Raw genomic sequence first — 14,465 nt, 5'->3', positions numbered from 1 at the left:
TTCTCGTGATCCTATCTAAGATCACGAGAAACGAACTTATGTCAATATCATGAGAAATAAAGATATATATAAATGACTCCGTATTTTTTTAGCCTTTAATTTACATAGATTTGTCATTTATAATCGTAATAGCCTAATAATTATAATAATGAACATTTATTTGTATAGCACTTTTCATTAATGGAATGCAACTCAAAGTGCTTCACAAGCATAAAAACAAATAATTAGAATACAATTTCACAAAATATCAATATAAAATATTCAAAAACAACTATAGGCTATAAGCGGTTCACATTCACAATGTAAAATAAAAAAAGACATTGGCACAACCAAAACAAAAACAACTATAAGAGACTCAGAAATTAAAATAAAAACCTAAAATAGACATACACACACCTTCAGACAATATCGTTATTTTTAAAAAGATATATCTCATCCCGCCTTTTTAAAATATTTGTCCAAATATTTGTCATTTGTCTGTATATTAACTGAAATCATTAGTAGGCTACATACGTAATTTGAGATTGGACTGGGCTAAAAGAACTATCAGCAGTCAAAAAGTGAATGCTATATCTAAACCATCTACTATTTGATTTATTTCATGATTTACATTTTTTTTAAGATAACTTACAACACATTTAATATAATATTATAATTTAAACTATAGCTTGGTACTGTTGAAGTGTGTGTGTGTGTGTGTGTCCATATTGTGATTCACTCTTATGATATGGCCTGTTAAAAATAAAATTGTTTTTTTTTTTTTCATTTTGTTAATTTGACGTTGTTGTTTTTTCCTCAAAGGAAACTTGTTTTTCTAACCTGCTCTGAGAGGGAGACCATAAAATGCCCTGAGCTGGAATGTGGAAGGAGGGGATGATGCTGTACAGGTTGTACAGACCCAACCTGATATCAGAGTTCAAAAATGACCCTCAGGCCTTCAAATATGTGGTCTACATCTTCAAAATGGATAAACAAAAGGTCATATTATCCCCTGGAGGACACAGAAGGTCATATAGGGCAAATATGCACTGGTCATTTGTCATATTGAGCCGGGTCAAAGGAGGGGCCATGTGGGGCAGGTCAAAGTTCACCGTCAATAATTTTGACACAAGGTATTGTCATTTTTAAATCGTATTTGGTGAGGTGATACTATATCACCTCAATCATCAAGTTACCGCTAAACTCTCCAGTGGGTCTCCAGGATCAGGGTTTAAGGAGATTTGGCGCTCCAGGGCAAAGTTTTTGGAAACACTGGTCTAAAATCTACTTACAGTAATCTTTCAGACAAATCCTACAACCAGTTGCAAAAACCCCTTTAACAATCCACCTGAACAATAGCTAACGTAAGCGTTTTCTTTTTTTAGGCTTTCTTAATTTAAGTGGTTTGCTCATGTAGATTCCACTGAATGCAGCCTTAGTTTGACGCTTTATCCACTCCCTTCATCCACATCCACTTCAATAAATCCACAGAACAACTCGGGATGAGTATCTTCGTTTACTTGGTAATCAACAAAAAACATCAGCATAGGAAAATTACAAAATAATAAAAAAGATTACTTAAAGAGAAAGAAAGATAAAGGTCAAAAAACTGTGTGGCTCCACATATGTATGCCCGACTGTTTCCGTAGAAAACTTCCTCCTGACTAACGTCATCATGAATTCGCGACAGAGTATTCCCAGCGCGTATAGGTGAATCCACTAAAGTAATATAAAATACACTCTATATTATCCACACACATTTTAGATAATTACACAATTAACTCTGTAAATATCTGTAAATATTCACTTAAATTTTCTCCACATGAAATAAATCCCACAAATTACTGTTTAACACATAATTAAACTATTTATCAAATAACTGAATTTAGGCTCCTACAGCTCATTTTCCATATTCACAGTGTTTCAAAAAATGATGTGCAGACTTATTCGGTAATGATAGAAAATCTGTGGAAGGAAACTGCAGGCACATTCACTCTTTCATAGGCCTACTTTCTGTAAATAACAGTGATTATCATAGTTAGACCAACAAAAGTTTTCTTACTATGTGGTAAAAAAAATCCCAGGCCACAGACTTACTGTAATAACCATTACTCACTGTGTCTTTGCATGAGGTTAAACCCTGCTTACTCTAAGAATTATTCTGTATGAGATTCCTATACGAGTTACAGTGAATGAAACAACGGTCCAACTATAATGACTTCCTTGGCACTTCCTTCTGCTCTGCTGCTTTGTGTATTCGTAGAAGTGCGATAAAATAAGTTATTGAGAAAGTTTCTCATTATTATGAAATTTTAAGTCATTATTACGAGAACGTTTCACATTATCACGAGATGTTAAGTCATTATCATAAAAAAGGTTCTCATTATTTTGACGAGGACTTAAGAGGCTTAAGAGTTTCTTTAGCAGAGGACAAAATGGCAGAAAGACGAGGGAGAAGAAATGTGTTGCAGACAATGGATGGCAGTTAAAAGAGTTAATAAGATGCTATAGATTGAGACCTGAATTTTCCTTTAATGATGGCCTTGTGTTCATCCACTAACTGGGCTAACTGTAAACACTGTTCCTCTGTCCAGTCGGGCTTTCTCATCCTTTTTTTGATTCCATGTTTGTTACATTAAAACCAACATTCACCACCACTTAATGCCAGCAATCAGTGTAATTGGAAAGAGTTGAACATATATATTTTTTTATCATTCTAAGCAAATGCAACCCTACCAAGGAGACTTGGTTGTATATTCATCAGGATTATTGAGAACATTATTGTCTAACTAATTAAATGATACATAGTTTATATTGATTTAAGTGGGAATTGACTTAGAAATGGAGAAAAACCTGACTGATGACTTTAACAAAGAATGCAGTTGAAGTATAGGAACCCGCCCATGACTACCAGTCCAGATCTGTCCAGATTAAATTAACTATTCCAAGAATGCATGGGACAGGGGCTCCAAGAGTCATTAAAGACAAAAGATGACAATAAAGAGAACAGGACTGGCAGGATTCTCTTGCTAAAATCTTAGCACCCAGTTTGAATATAGAGATTATTCAATTAGAGTTAATATTAATTATCTGAAAAAGTATATATAGCCTACAAGTTTTTGTACTTTTATAAAGATGATTTATTGCAAGCGCTGTAATTGAAATAAAGAAAAAAATGTGTTTCTTTCAAACCCGTTGTCCCTCCCTACAACTGCGATTGGTGGGTGCGCGAGGCCCCGCCCTACTTAGCAGCGATTTAATGAGTGACATTTGTATAAATTCTCAGACAGCATCGGTTTGACCAAAGAAGGGAGAATCAAGACTTCAAAATAGCACGAGTTCATTTATACAGTGCAAACATGTATTTTAAGATGATTGTGTCGTTTCTGGCGGTGATGTTGGCCGTGGCGAGCGCTGGGCTGATTGGAGGTCCTGTAGATGCAGACATGAACGACGACGGTGTTCAGAGTGCGCTACAGTTTGCAAAAGCCCAGTTCAACAATCATTGCTTTAATGATTCGTTTGAGCTTCAGATTCGCAAAGTCGTCAAGGTTCAAACTCAAGTAAGTACTTTAAACGTTTGTTTTCCCATTAATGTGGCTAAATCACAGTGAAAAAGGCAGGTCGCTCTGGCCTGGTGGCACGTCTTGGGTTTTTTTCGAGATGCTGGTCCCACCAGACTCTCGTACATTTCAACATAGATGTTGATCCAGGAACATGTTAAGGTCCTTGCACACTGAGTCCGACATTTTCTTATGCTTTTTTTTCGTATTTGTGATTCGAATCGTCAAAACACTATACAAAACAGCTAAAACGCAGAAAATCAAACCCGATTATTTTTATTTTTATTTTACGGACTAAAGTTTAAGGCAGTGTGGTGCAAGCATGATTTTGTGAATTTCGTACGCGAATATCGGTCTCAGGTGACGTCACACTCGCGATTCACGAAGTACATTATGGGTGTAGCCGCCATTTGTAAGGTATCGATGCTGAGGTATTCTGTTGTTGGAGAATAGTTTTTTTCATTCTTTTTTTTCAAAATAAACCATCCTTAACATGACACTATCATCATCATCAATACAGCAAACCTATCTTTGCTGTTACTAACTTTACAGGATTTATTTACATTCCTACAGAAGGATAAAGTAACTTGGTGAAATGTCCGCGGGCTTTAAGAGATGTATAGTTTTTAAATTGTTCACTGGTAACGTTATATGCTCTTATACCATAAACAAGATAGATGACAGTGCCCAAGTATGAGGATGAGAAAGGGTGAGAAAGCAATGCGGGATCAGCACTCCAGCTTACTGCAGTCAGCTGAGCTCATAGATGGATCTATGTTCTGAATGGATGACAATTTCTCCAAAAAACGGTAACTTACCTGCCATATTTATTGAGTTTATTGCAGTACGGCTTTTTCTCAGTTTTCTTGTGCTTCTGCAGAGTTGCGAGTTATTTACTTGTTATCTCTACTCTCGTAATCTCTTCAATGCTCACAGTCAGTATAGACAAGTTTCCCGGGCACTTCCGGTTTACTTCCTGTTTCTGCCAAGAACATCCGGCGCAGGCTGAGTAGTGGTGTAAACACGGCTTTGGAATGGCAACATTCGACCGAAAATCTTGTTTAAAAATGGTGTTTTGACCATTCCGAATCCGAGTAAGGTAACATTATGGGCGGACAACATGTCGATATGGCCCAGCATCACAACATCTAAGATCTTTTCTTATTTTATTGATTCCATGGCGGTGGACGGGAATGCATTTAATAACCTGAACGGCTCAGAGGCGTTTCAGTACCTCCATTCCGTCAAAGTGGGCTGTGTACTTTTACACTTGGACAGTTTAATTTACCTAAAGGCCGATGTTCAATCAAGCCAGTCCGTTAACAATTCAGCGCCTAACGCCTGGGTTTTGGTTACCAAGACGGGAGATGTGTACCTGTATCGCCGATTCGCCGGATCTGGACGTTCCTGTACCCATGCAGCCGTTGTGCTTTGGAAGGTACGTTAGCCCATTATATGCTTGTATTAAGATGTTTGTATGTATCAGTGTGTTTATCTATAACAGAACACGAAGAGTAAAAAGTTATCCTCTAGCCTGCCTGCACGAAAAGCATGCTTTAACCCTTAAGTCGACTGACGCTCTAGATCGCGCACCCCTTACATATCTATTAATAGCTTCAGAATGCATAAAGGTATTAACTTACTTTTTTTCTATGAAAAAGCTGACATTCATATGCGTAATAATGAGTAGACTGTGTTGACTTCCGCGAATGATATTTGATTGCAAATTTATAGCATTTTACCGCAAAACAGAGAAATGTTACTTCAGCCTATGTAATGATATATAATGCGGTTGGTGTGTGAACCAATCACAAACCAAAATAAAACAAACACTAGGAACGATTCTTTTAAACAGACCAACAACAACAAAAAAAAAAAGAAAACTGTGTAATCCGCCTATGAAATGGGCAAATTTGCAACAAACCCTTTCTGGCTTTTGTTTATTTTATTTATTTTTATCAAACTGATTTATTTTATTATCTATATTATTTGCTTTTACTCATTTTTATATTACTCACTTATCACTTTATTAAATGTTATCTATTTATTTAATATTTAATTGTATTAAACATACAATTGATGTTAAACATTTGTAAAACATTGATGTTGATGGCTGCAGGCCCAGATCATTAATTGATTTGAAAAGTAACAAAAACGCTCTACCTTCATCATACCCTTGTTATTTTGATTTACAAAATGTTGTTTCTAAAAGAAGTCAATTGTGCTGTGATGCTCAACCCATTATTTTAAAAACCATTAACCATTATTTGAAAACCATTTTATTTTATCTGTCTGCAGGTAGAAAATGCTGTCAAGGGAAGACTGATGTGCAGAATTGCTGAATGCCGGGACAAAAAGCAATACTGGGCAGCAAAAAAATCAGAGATGTGTCTATCCGAAGACACAGCAGAAATAATCTACTCAAATTGTCCATTTGTTATGGAAAAGGATTAATAAAAATTAATTTATTTCTTCTCAAAAAACAAATTGTTTATTGTCATGTGTCAATATTTACAATGCAAGAAAAAGAATAGCACTCACACACGTTTTTCTTAGTTAAAACTCTGTTTTGGCTTATCAATAATCATAACACCAGAAAGGGTACAATAACAATACATTTAAAGTGAGCAATCACCTTACTTGCTACACCTTTAGACACTTTAAAGTGCTTTGCCACATCCCCTACAAGGTTCAGTTTCACTATGGGAACAGGAATACTTGTTGCGAAAACGAATGGCAACATCGTTTTCACTAAAGTAAAAAAATATTATAGACGCAGTCCTGTGTACAGCCGTGAGGCATCATCATCCAGGAGCATAGCCACAGTCTGACCCAGAGCCTGCGTCGATTTGTTCATATGGTCCAACTTTGCCGCATAGCTGTGGTCAGTTTTTGTTAGGTCCTCCCATTGTGTTGCAGCATCTTTAAACTTCGGCTCGATGCACACTTCTAAAAGACAAACAGCATAAACTATAAATGTCACGTATATACCCCACTGACACAGGACAGAGACACATATCAACAGTCGAACTTATGCTGCAAACTTTTGCTAACCATAAAATATCAAGATACACTTACCATCCGATTGCGTGTCACTTGTGTTTCTGTTCTGTTTTGCTGGGGAGGTTTGCTCGTATATCCCAACTAAAGAACCAATGAAGTGATAAGAACAAACAAACAGTCTTTTGAGCGGATTCTTCACCTTCAAAGCCGCTAGCCACTTCCGAGATAATGATTAAACATTTGTTTTTGGTTTCTCATACAACGTATACGGGGGAGCACATCCACATTGGCGTCTTGTATGGTTGATTCATTCTCCTTCCGACCAAACATTCAGCAATCGCCACGAGTTGTTACAACCACGAACAGCACAATATGTCCCAAAGCCGTGTCGACGTGTAACACAATCCATAGTTTACTTTTTCTGCACGCTAACCAAAAAAAACAAGACGCTAACTCGCTAAGCGGAAGTGCTTGGCAGATACAACCGGAAGTCGTTGGCAGAGTGAGGGGCTAATGGCGGCCCGCCTATTTCACTCAGGAAACTTGTCTATAGAGATACCTCAAAAATGGCGCCGCTGTGACGTCACACACAACAAACCCACGTGTCTGACAAAGGCCGATTGGACCATGGATTGGATTTATGCTGCGTTCAAGCCCTGCTGGGAAGTTCGTACGTACGAGGTGGGAAGTCGTGTTTACGACGTGAGGTGCGTTCAAGTCAGTTTCGTCGGAGCAAAATGGCGGTGTACCTTTTAATGAATTACACGAAAATACAGCAAAGTTTGTTAACTCTGCTAATAAAAAAAAATGAAGAACAAAGAATGCGCATCAGGTGTGTTTCTTTTTATGTTTTTTTATTAGCTTATGAAGCCAATGTAAACTCTATTATTAGGTATAATTTTTATATTATTTTGATATCATATTTTGTGCGGAGAGCTTGCTTTATAAATGAAAAAGCCTTACAATGTCAATGAGTAAACATTGAAATTCAATTAAAATGTACCGTCAACAGACGTTGAATGAACGTTTCTCACTGACACGCCCCCAACTCGTACAGATCGGGGCTTAAAGAAAATCCCGAGCTCCCCACTGGTATTTACGACATTGTGGTGGCGTTCAAGTGCGTTCAAATCGTAATTACGATCTATTGAAATGAGGAGTTGCCGTCATTTTACAGTGTCCCTCCCCTTTCCGCCATGTTGGTAGGTTTCCCACGACAAAACTGTATTGATTACGTGTGTTTTTAGTTCGGTAGTAGAGGAGTTTCTCGCAATACCGCACTGTTTTACCATGCCTGAAAGTAACCGCTGCGTTAAAAACCCTGGTAACCGATAGCGTCACCTACCATCATGGCCGAATGGCTCAGACCCCGCCCAAATAGGCACGTGACTCCTCATTCTCAATACGAGATGACTTGAACGCAGCATCATTGTGCAACGGCCTTTACATTTGTTCTGGTTCTGCTTCATGGTGACCGACGACTGTGTCATCAAACCTTTATTTAATTTGACATAAGCCTGTTTAGACCAATAACTAAACAAAAGTTCTGTAATAACTAAACAAAAACAACTGTATGGATATTTATAGTTATACTTTTTTAATTATATATATATATATATATATATACATTTTTCAGCTTAAGTAGTAATTCCATGTCTTTTGAGTTTAATGTTAACAATGGAATAAGTTATTATCAAAATTGAAGCGATTTGAGAGCAAAGAAGTTAACACTGGTATAAGGAAGTGCTAAACATCTCTCGAATAGATGCAAAGCAATATACAGTATAAGTAAGTATTGTTAGCCCCATCAAACTATTTATATTATAGGACAATTCTTTTTAAAGGTAAGACGAAGGATTTTAGATGTCGTGTTTTGTTTGTTTGAAGTATGACATGTATGGATATGTCATATGTTTTTTTTTTTGTTGTTGTTGTTTTTTTTAATTGACCTTGTGCAAAAACATTACAGCTTAAAGTCCTCTTTGCTCACATCATATGAATATTTTAAGCATCAGTTAATGTAGGTTGCTTTAATTTGTGACGCATTACATCAGGGTTTACTCAACAATGCTCGAACGTGTTTTCGGTTGCTCTAGGTAGTGTCCGGCCTGAAATACATCTTCACTGTGAAAGTGGCCAGAACACCTTGCAGGAAGGATGGAGTTAACGACAGCGTTAAGACCCTGTGTGTCGTTCCTGCTGTTGCTGACGTAAGTCTCATTTACAGTATTACAGTTACCTGTTTGCATTTATCAATTTCCTTATGATAAGAAACTTTTTTTGCTTTTAGGTCACTCAGTGCAAAATAGCGGTCTGGAGCCAGCCATGGTTAAACTCAATTATAGTAGTTGAAAACACCTGCATTTAGAGCATGTTTCTTGTGCAGTTTGAGGCTTTTTAACATCTTTTCGGCTTTTTCATCTTTCCTATTGATGAACTTGGAATTTGATTTGTCATAACCTTTGTCAACAATAAATCATGATGTAAGAATTCCTCACTAAAGTCTTGTTTGAATCAATTTCTCAAAGTCTACAATTTGTAAGAATTTTTAAAACCACATTTTCTGATATTTGTGCATCCTTTACTTGATGTCTGCACCTTTTTTTTGGTTCTATACATTTTGGGAGTCATACTGATTTGTAGGATTGAGAACACCGTATTTTGTCAGTGTATACATGACCAAAGACAACAACCCAGTATTTGTGATAAGTTGTAGATGTGAAGTTGTAAATGTCAGAATGGACATTTGTGTATGATTTTTAAATTGTTTGGTTATAAATGCTTAATCTTGCACACACACCTTTCCTCTGAATATGAAATAAATTGTTCAGAAACATTCACCTCATTGCTAGAAAAAATGAGAAACGGACAAATCAAACAAAATCGACTCAAAATAAATAGAAAATTGAAGTATCCATCATACACTTCACTATTTAAAGCTGCAGTTTGTCAGGGTTTCTACAGATTTCAGTTAGTCAAATTTAAGACCATAAACATTGAAATTTAAGACCTAAATAACACATTTCCAAAAAATAAAATAAATATTTGGAAAATTTATTTCAATGAATTCAGTAATTGAAAAAGCTTTATTTTACAGGTAAAGCAATCACATTAGTGTTTTCCACACCCAACAATATGCCAGATGTCCAAAACCTTAAAATGAACCTAAAATGAAAAAAGTTCAAACAAACTTGCCCTCAAATAGAATAGTGTTCATTTCATACTTATTTATATTACAAAACAGCATATTAATACCCTAACATAGATTGTGTGTGTAAAAGAGCGTCAAAGAAAATAACATTTACAGAAAGTATAGAAATTTGTACTTTGCATTTTATACTGTAAACACAATTACAGTTGATTTTAGTTGATCATACCTAGAGATGAAATGGCACAAACATTTAATTTCATGATTATTATGAAATCAATTTGCCAAATGTCGAAAGGAAATAAATAAAATTAGCATCGATGTGCACTTTTTGACAAATAAATAGATTAAGATCAACAAATAAATGTAAAGAGTTTCACAAAAAAATATAAATCTCACAAAAAAATATATATATCTCACAAATAAATATAAATCTCACAAATAAATAAAATGGGCCAAGTATTTGGAAACACTGGTCTAAAATCTACTTAGTGTTTCAGACTATGCTAAATCCTGCAGCCAGTGGCATAAACCCCTTTAACAATCCGTAATGATTATACCTGAACAATATAGCTAGAGAAACGGTTTCTTAATTTGAGGGGGTCGTTCCATATTCCATATTCACAGTGTTTCAAAAAATGATGTGCAGACTATTTATTCGGTAATGATAGAAAATCTGCGGAAGGAAACTGCAGGCACATTCACTCTTTCATAGGCCTACTTTCTGTAAATAACAGTGATTATCATAGTTGTAAGAATCAACCATTAGGCTATTCCACACAATGCACTAATTAAGCAGAGACAAAATATTTAACACATGTGACTTAACCATATACAATTACAGTACAAAGTTAGAGCAGCAGTTTTTTAAATACTTCTTTTAGAACATAAACTGTGGTTAAAAAAAAATCCAAGGCCACAGCAGACTTACTACAATAATCATTATAGACTCACTGTGTCTTTGCATGAGGTTATACCTGAATGATTCTGAGATTCCTTGAGTTACAGTGTAGGAAACAACTGTCAGACTCAGACTTCTCTGAGATGGCAATGTTGGTACCACTTAAATAAAGGGACTCAAAAGTGGTTATTTTTATACCATATAGTTGTTCAAGGAGTTCTGGATTTTGTTTTATAGAGGGAACCAGAGAATGGCATTTTGTGTTTCTTTGCACCTACTTTGGTTGAGAGCACGATAGCAGAGACAGATATATAAAACCAGAACATAAGCCGTAAAGACCTGTAAATCACGCTGACTCAAGCTGCTTATACAATTAAGGACAAAATAAATGAAATTGTTAATAGAAACAAAGAACAAGGGTTTTTATAAAAATTAAAACCCAGTTGACAGTGGCTGAAGTAGGCCAGTTTGGTAGATAATTCAGATAGTTAATATTAATTATCTTAAAGTATATGCTTTATAAAAGTACAAGAATACATTCAAATGTAAAAAACAAAACAAAAAACATTAACATTTAGCCTATACAACCCCGATAGCACATTAGCACACATACATAAGAGACGTATATTTTCTATTTGATGTGTGTTTTTTTAACATCTGGAGGAGTGTTTGCTCATCTGCATACGTCTATAGGACGTTTCCTGTCAGATGTCAAATAGACATTTAGAAGATGTCTTTAAGATGTAATGAATTAGAATGCATGTTAAACTGACATTTTAAAGATGTCTATCAGATGTTTGTAAACAGCAGCTGCTATCCAAAATAAAGTGATCTTTAACAGACATCTTGCAGACATATAGGTTATGTGTGCTATCTGGGAACCAAAAAACCATCAAAACATTGTCAAACATCTGAATAAATAGCAACAACACATGACAAAACAAGCATAAATAATTCAAATGCAATATTTATAAACCGACATAAAGTAATTGTGATGGTTTTTTTTAAATATAGCTATATTATAAATAATTACAAATAATTGCATATTTGTGTAATGCAGACAGAAAGGTATTCCAAATACAGTTGTCGCCTTGCAACTTGCAAGCACTGTAATTAAATTAAATTAAAAAGAGAAAAAAAGTTTGTTTGTTTCTTTCAAACCCATTGTCCCTCCCTACAACTGCGATTGGTGGGTGCGTGAGGCCCCGCCCTAATTCGCGCACTATAGAGGGTGCTTGTTTATAATCTCAGACAGCATATTTGGTTCCATTCAGTTTCGATTTGGCGACATAACGGAGAAAGACAGTCCGAGTTCATTACTACAGCTTAAACATGTATTTTAAGATGATTGTGGTGCCGTTTCTGGCGGTGATGTTGGCCGTGGCGAGCGCTGGGTTGATTGGAGGTCCTATAGATGCAGACATGAACGACGACGGAGCTCAGAATGCGTTACAGTTTGCAATGGTCCAGTACAACAAGCAAAGCAATGATGTATTTGTGCGTCAGGTTTCCGAAGTCGTCAATGTTCAAAAACAAGTAAGTATGCCTACTTTAAACGTTTGTTTACGAAACGTTTGTTGTCGAAACGACACTAAATAACACCCAGTGAGAAACATCATGGTGGAACGTCCTGATTTTGCCGAGATGCGTCACATAGGCTAGTCTATGTCAACATATTTTGTTGATTTTGGAACAACAATCCTGTCCTGTTTTTTTTTTTTTTTCTTCTAGCCTTAACCATATCCTAACCGAACACTTATTAGTTAGACTATCCCTAAAATCAGAGGGAAATGATAGTTGAATAAGAATAGTGAAGCATCTAACCCTGGTTGTAAGTACGTTAACTTGACATGTAACTGTAAACCTATCAGTCAAATCTGATTGTTTGATTAGAATGTTAATCCAGGAACATGTTACACTTGGTGAAATAAGGTTCTGCGTCATGGTGTGTGTCAAATGGGAGTGTGTCTGTGTCAACAAACCTGATTTAATTGACAAAAGCCTGTTTAAAACAAGGCAGTGACAGTTACAAAGGTGTGCAATATGTGACTGCATACAAATAAGTGAATAACAAATAACTGTCTAAATAGATTTTCAAACTTACTATTTTTTAATAGTAAGTAGGCCTAATCCAGTAGCAACTAGTATTCAGCTATAATTCCTAATGCCTATAGGATTTAATGGCAAACAATGGAATAGGGTAATTATTGTTAAAGTGATTTGTAGCAAAGAAGTTAACATGGGTATGAGGAAGTACTAAGTATCTAATTAATATGTATTGGAGATGTTGGAAAATATTCTAGGAATAAATAAATAATATATGTTAAAACAAATAAATATTTTCAGAACTCTTGAAATTATTGCCAGTTGTATCCAAATCAATATAGAAAGAGAATTGTTGCCCCAACATGGAAATTATTTATATTATAGGGGAAAGATTTTGTTAAAGGTAAGTATTACCTTAGTTCAAATACGTCACTCAGTATTTGAAGTATGACCAATGTTTTTTGAAAATTGACAACTTTTTATTGCTTAAAATGTTCTCTTTGCTCACATCATGAAATGTTCATGGTAAGAAAGATATTTTAAACATCAGTTAATGTAGGTTGCTTTTGTGAAATTGTGACACATTACATCAGGGTTTACTCAACAATGCTTGAACATGTTTTTGGTTGCTCTAGGTAGTCTCCGGCCTGAAGTACATCTTCACTGTGAAAGTGGCCAGAACATCTTGCAGGAAGGGTGGAGTTGAGACCCTGTGTGTCGTTCATGAGGACCCTGCTGTTGCAGACGTAAGACACACTGTCTCATTAACAGTACTACAGTTACCTGTTTGTATTTATCAATTTCTATATTAAAAAAGATTTACTTTTTTTTCCTTTTAGGTCACTCAGTGCAAAATAGTGGTCTGGAGCCAGCCATGGTTAAAGTCAATCAAAGTGCTTGAAAACACCTGCATGTAGAGCATGTTTCTAGTGCAGTTTGAGTCTTTTTAACAATCATGCAGCAATAAAATTGACTTATTCCTAATTCTGGTAAGCTAGTCTTTACTATTCATATAATAGGAATTTGATTTGTTGTGATAACCTTTGATGTCAACAACAAATCATGATATAAGAATGCTTCGCTAACACAATAATCATGCAATCTCATTAGACTCAATTGCTTTGAAAAAATCTACGATTTGTAAGAATTTCTGAATAATAAACTGCATTTCCAACATTTGTTCATCCTTTATTTAATAAAAGATGGTTGAATGAGATATGTCTGTGCACTGTTTTTTGGTTAAATACATTTTGGGAGAGTCATACTGATTTGGAGGATTGAGAACACTGTATATTATTTTGTGAATGTATACTTAAACAAAGAAAACAACCCAATAGTATTTGTTGTGATAACAACAGTTATAGGAGTGTAAATACCAGAACTGATATATTTGAATGTGATTTAAATTTAAAATTCATAAAGTTAATAAATTGAACTTCTCCTTTTATGCTTCCACTCCTCTGTGAGAGATACGAGACTGGTGCGTTGCACAGTTCATAAGTCTGTTTTTTATATCAGTAAAGGCATTTTTCATGAAATCACGATGTTATAGTGTGTCATGTTTATCATAGGTATGCATATTAACTAGTGAACTCAGACATGAAGGAAAACAGAAAGGACAGAAAACATTCAACATAACTGTTGCCTAACTGTGAAACCATGAAAATAGTCCATACCAAATGTTGGTATGGCGATAAAACACACTTCAAATAAAACAAATTCGAATAAAGCCTAAATAAAACTGTATGTAAAAAATATTTTGTAATTTTTCTAATCTTATTTTAGTAGTTACTTTTTAACCTATCAAATGTTATTTTATGTTTAT

The 14,465-nt window shown here is 35.3% G+C and overlaps 2 protein-coding genes and 2 long non-coding RNA genes across 4 annotated transcripts; 3 read left to right on the top strand and 1 right to left on the bottom strand.

Annotated features, from left to right (window-relative positions):
* The first annotated feature begins 3,245 nt into the window (after positions 1-3,245).
* Positions 3,246-9,385, top strand: LOC120463939 (cystatin). Its single transcript, XM_039653206.2, has 3 exons — positions 3,246-3,542; positions 8,642-8,755; positions 8,836-9,385. The coding sequence occupies exons 1-3, from the start codon at positions 3,339-3,341 to the stop codon at positions 8,911-8,913; spliced, it is 396 nt and encodes a 131-aa protein (XP_039509140.1). The 5' UTR covers positions 3,246-3,338; the 3' UTR covers positions 8,914-9,385.
* Positions 3,549-6,029, top strand: LOC148977167 (uncharacterized). Its single transcript, XR_016145546.1, has 2 exons — positions 3,549-4,980; positions 5,841-6,029. It is a non-coding gene; the product is annotated as an uncharacterized LOC148977167 (long non-coding RNA).
* Positions 6,007-7,096, bottom strand: LOC148977166 (uncharacterized). Its single transcript, XR_016145547.1, has 2 exons — positions 6,621-7,096; positions 6,007-6,491 (listed from the first exon to the last, which is right to left on the bottom strand). It is a non-coding gene; the product is annotated as an uncharacterized LOC148977166 (long non-coding RNA).
* Positions 9,386-11,828: 2,443 nt separating the features above from the next.
* On the top strand, positions 11,829-13,856 carry LOC120464038 (cystatin). The gene is made up of 3 exons (XM_039653342.2): positions 11,829-12,130; positions 13,276-13,386; positions 13,480-13,856. Exons 1-3 carry the CDS (start codon positions 11,927-11,929, stop codon positions 13,555-13,557), a joined length of 393 nt encoding a protein of 130 aa, XP_039509276.2. The 5' UTR covers positions 11,829-11,926; the 3' UTR covers positions 13,558-13,856.
* Positions 13,857-14,465: the final 609 nt, after the last annotated feature.

This window comes from Pimephales promelas, chromosome 11 (assembly GCF_988280905.1).
Source record: "Pimephales promelas chromosome 11, fPimPro1.hap1.1, whole genome shotgun sequence".
In the NCBI taxonomy this organism is placed as follows: Eukaryota; Metazoa; Chordata; class Actinopteri; order Cypriniformes; family Leuciscidae; genus Pimephales; species Pimephales promelas.
This window is presented reverse-complemented; position numbering and strand designations above follow the sequence as displayed.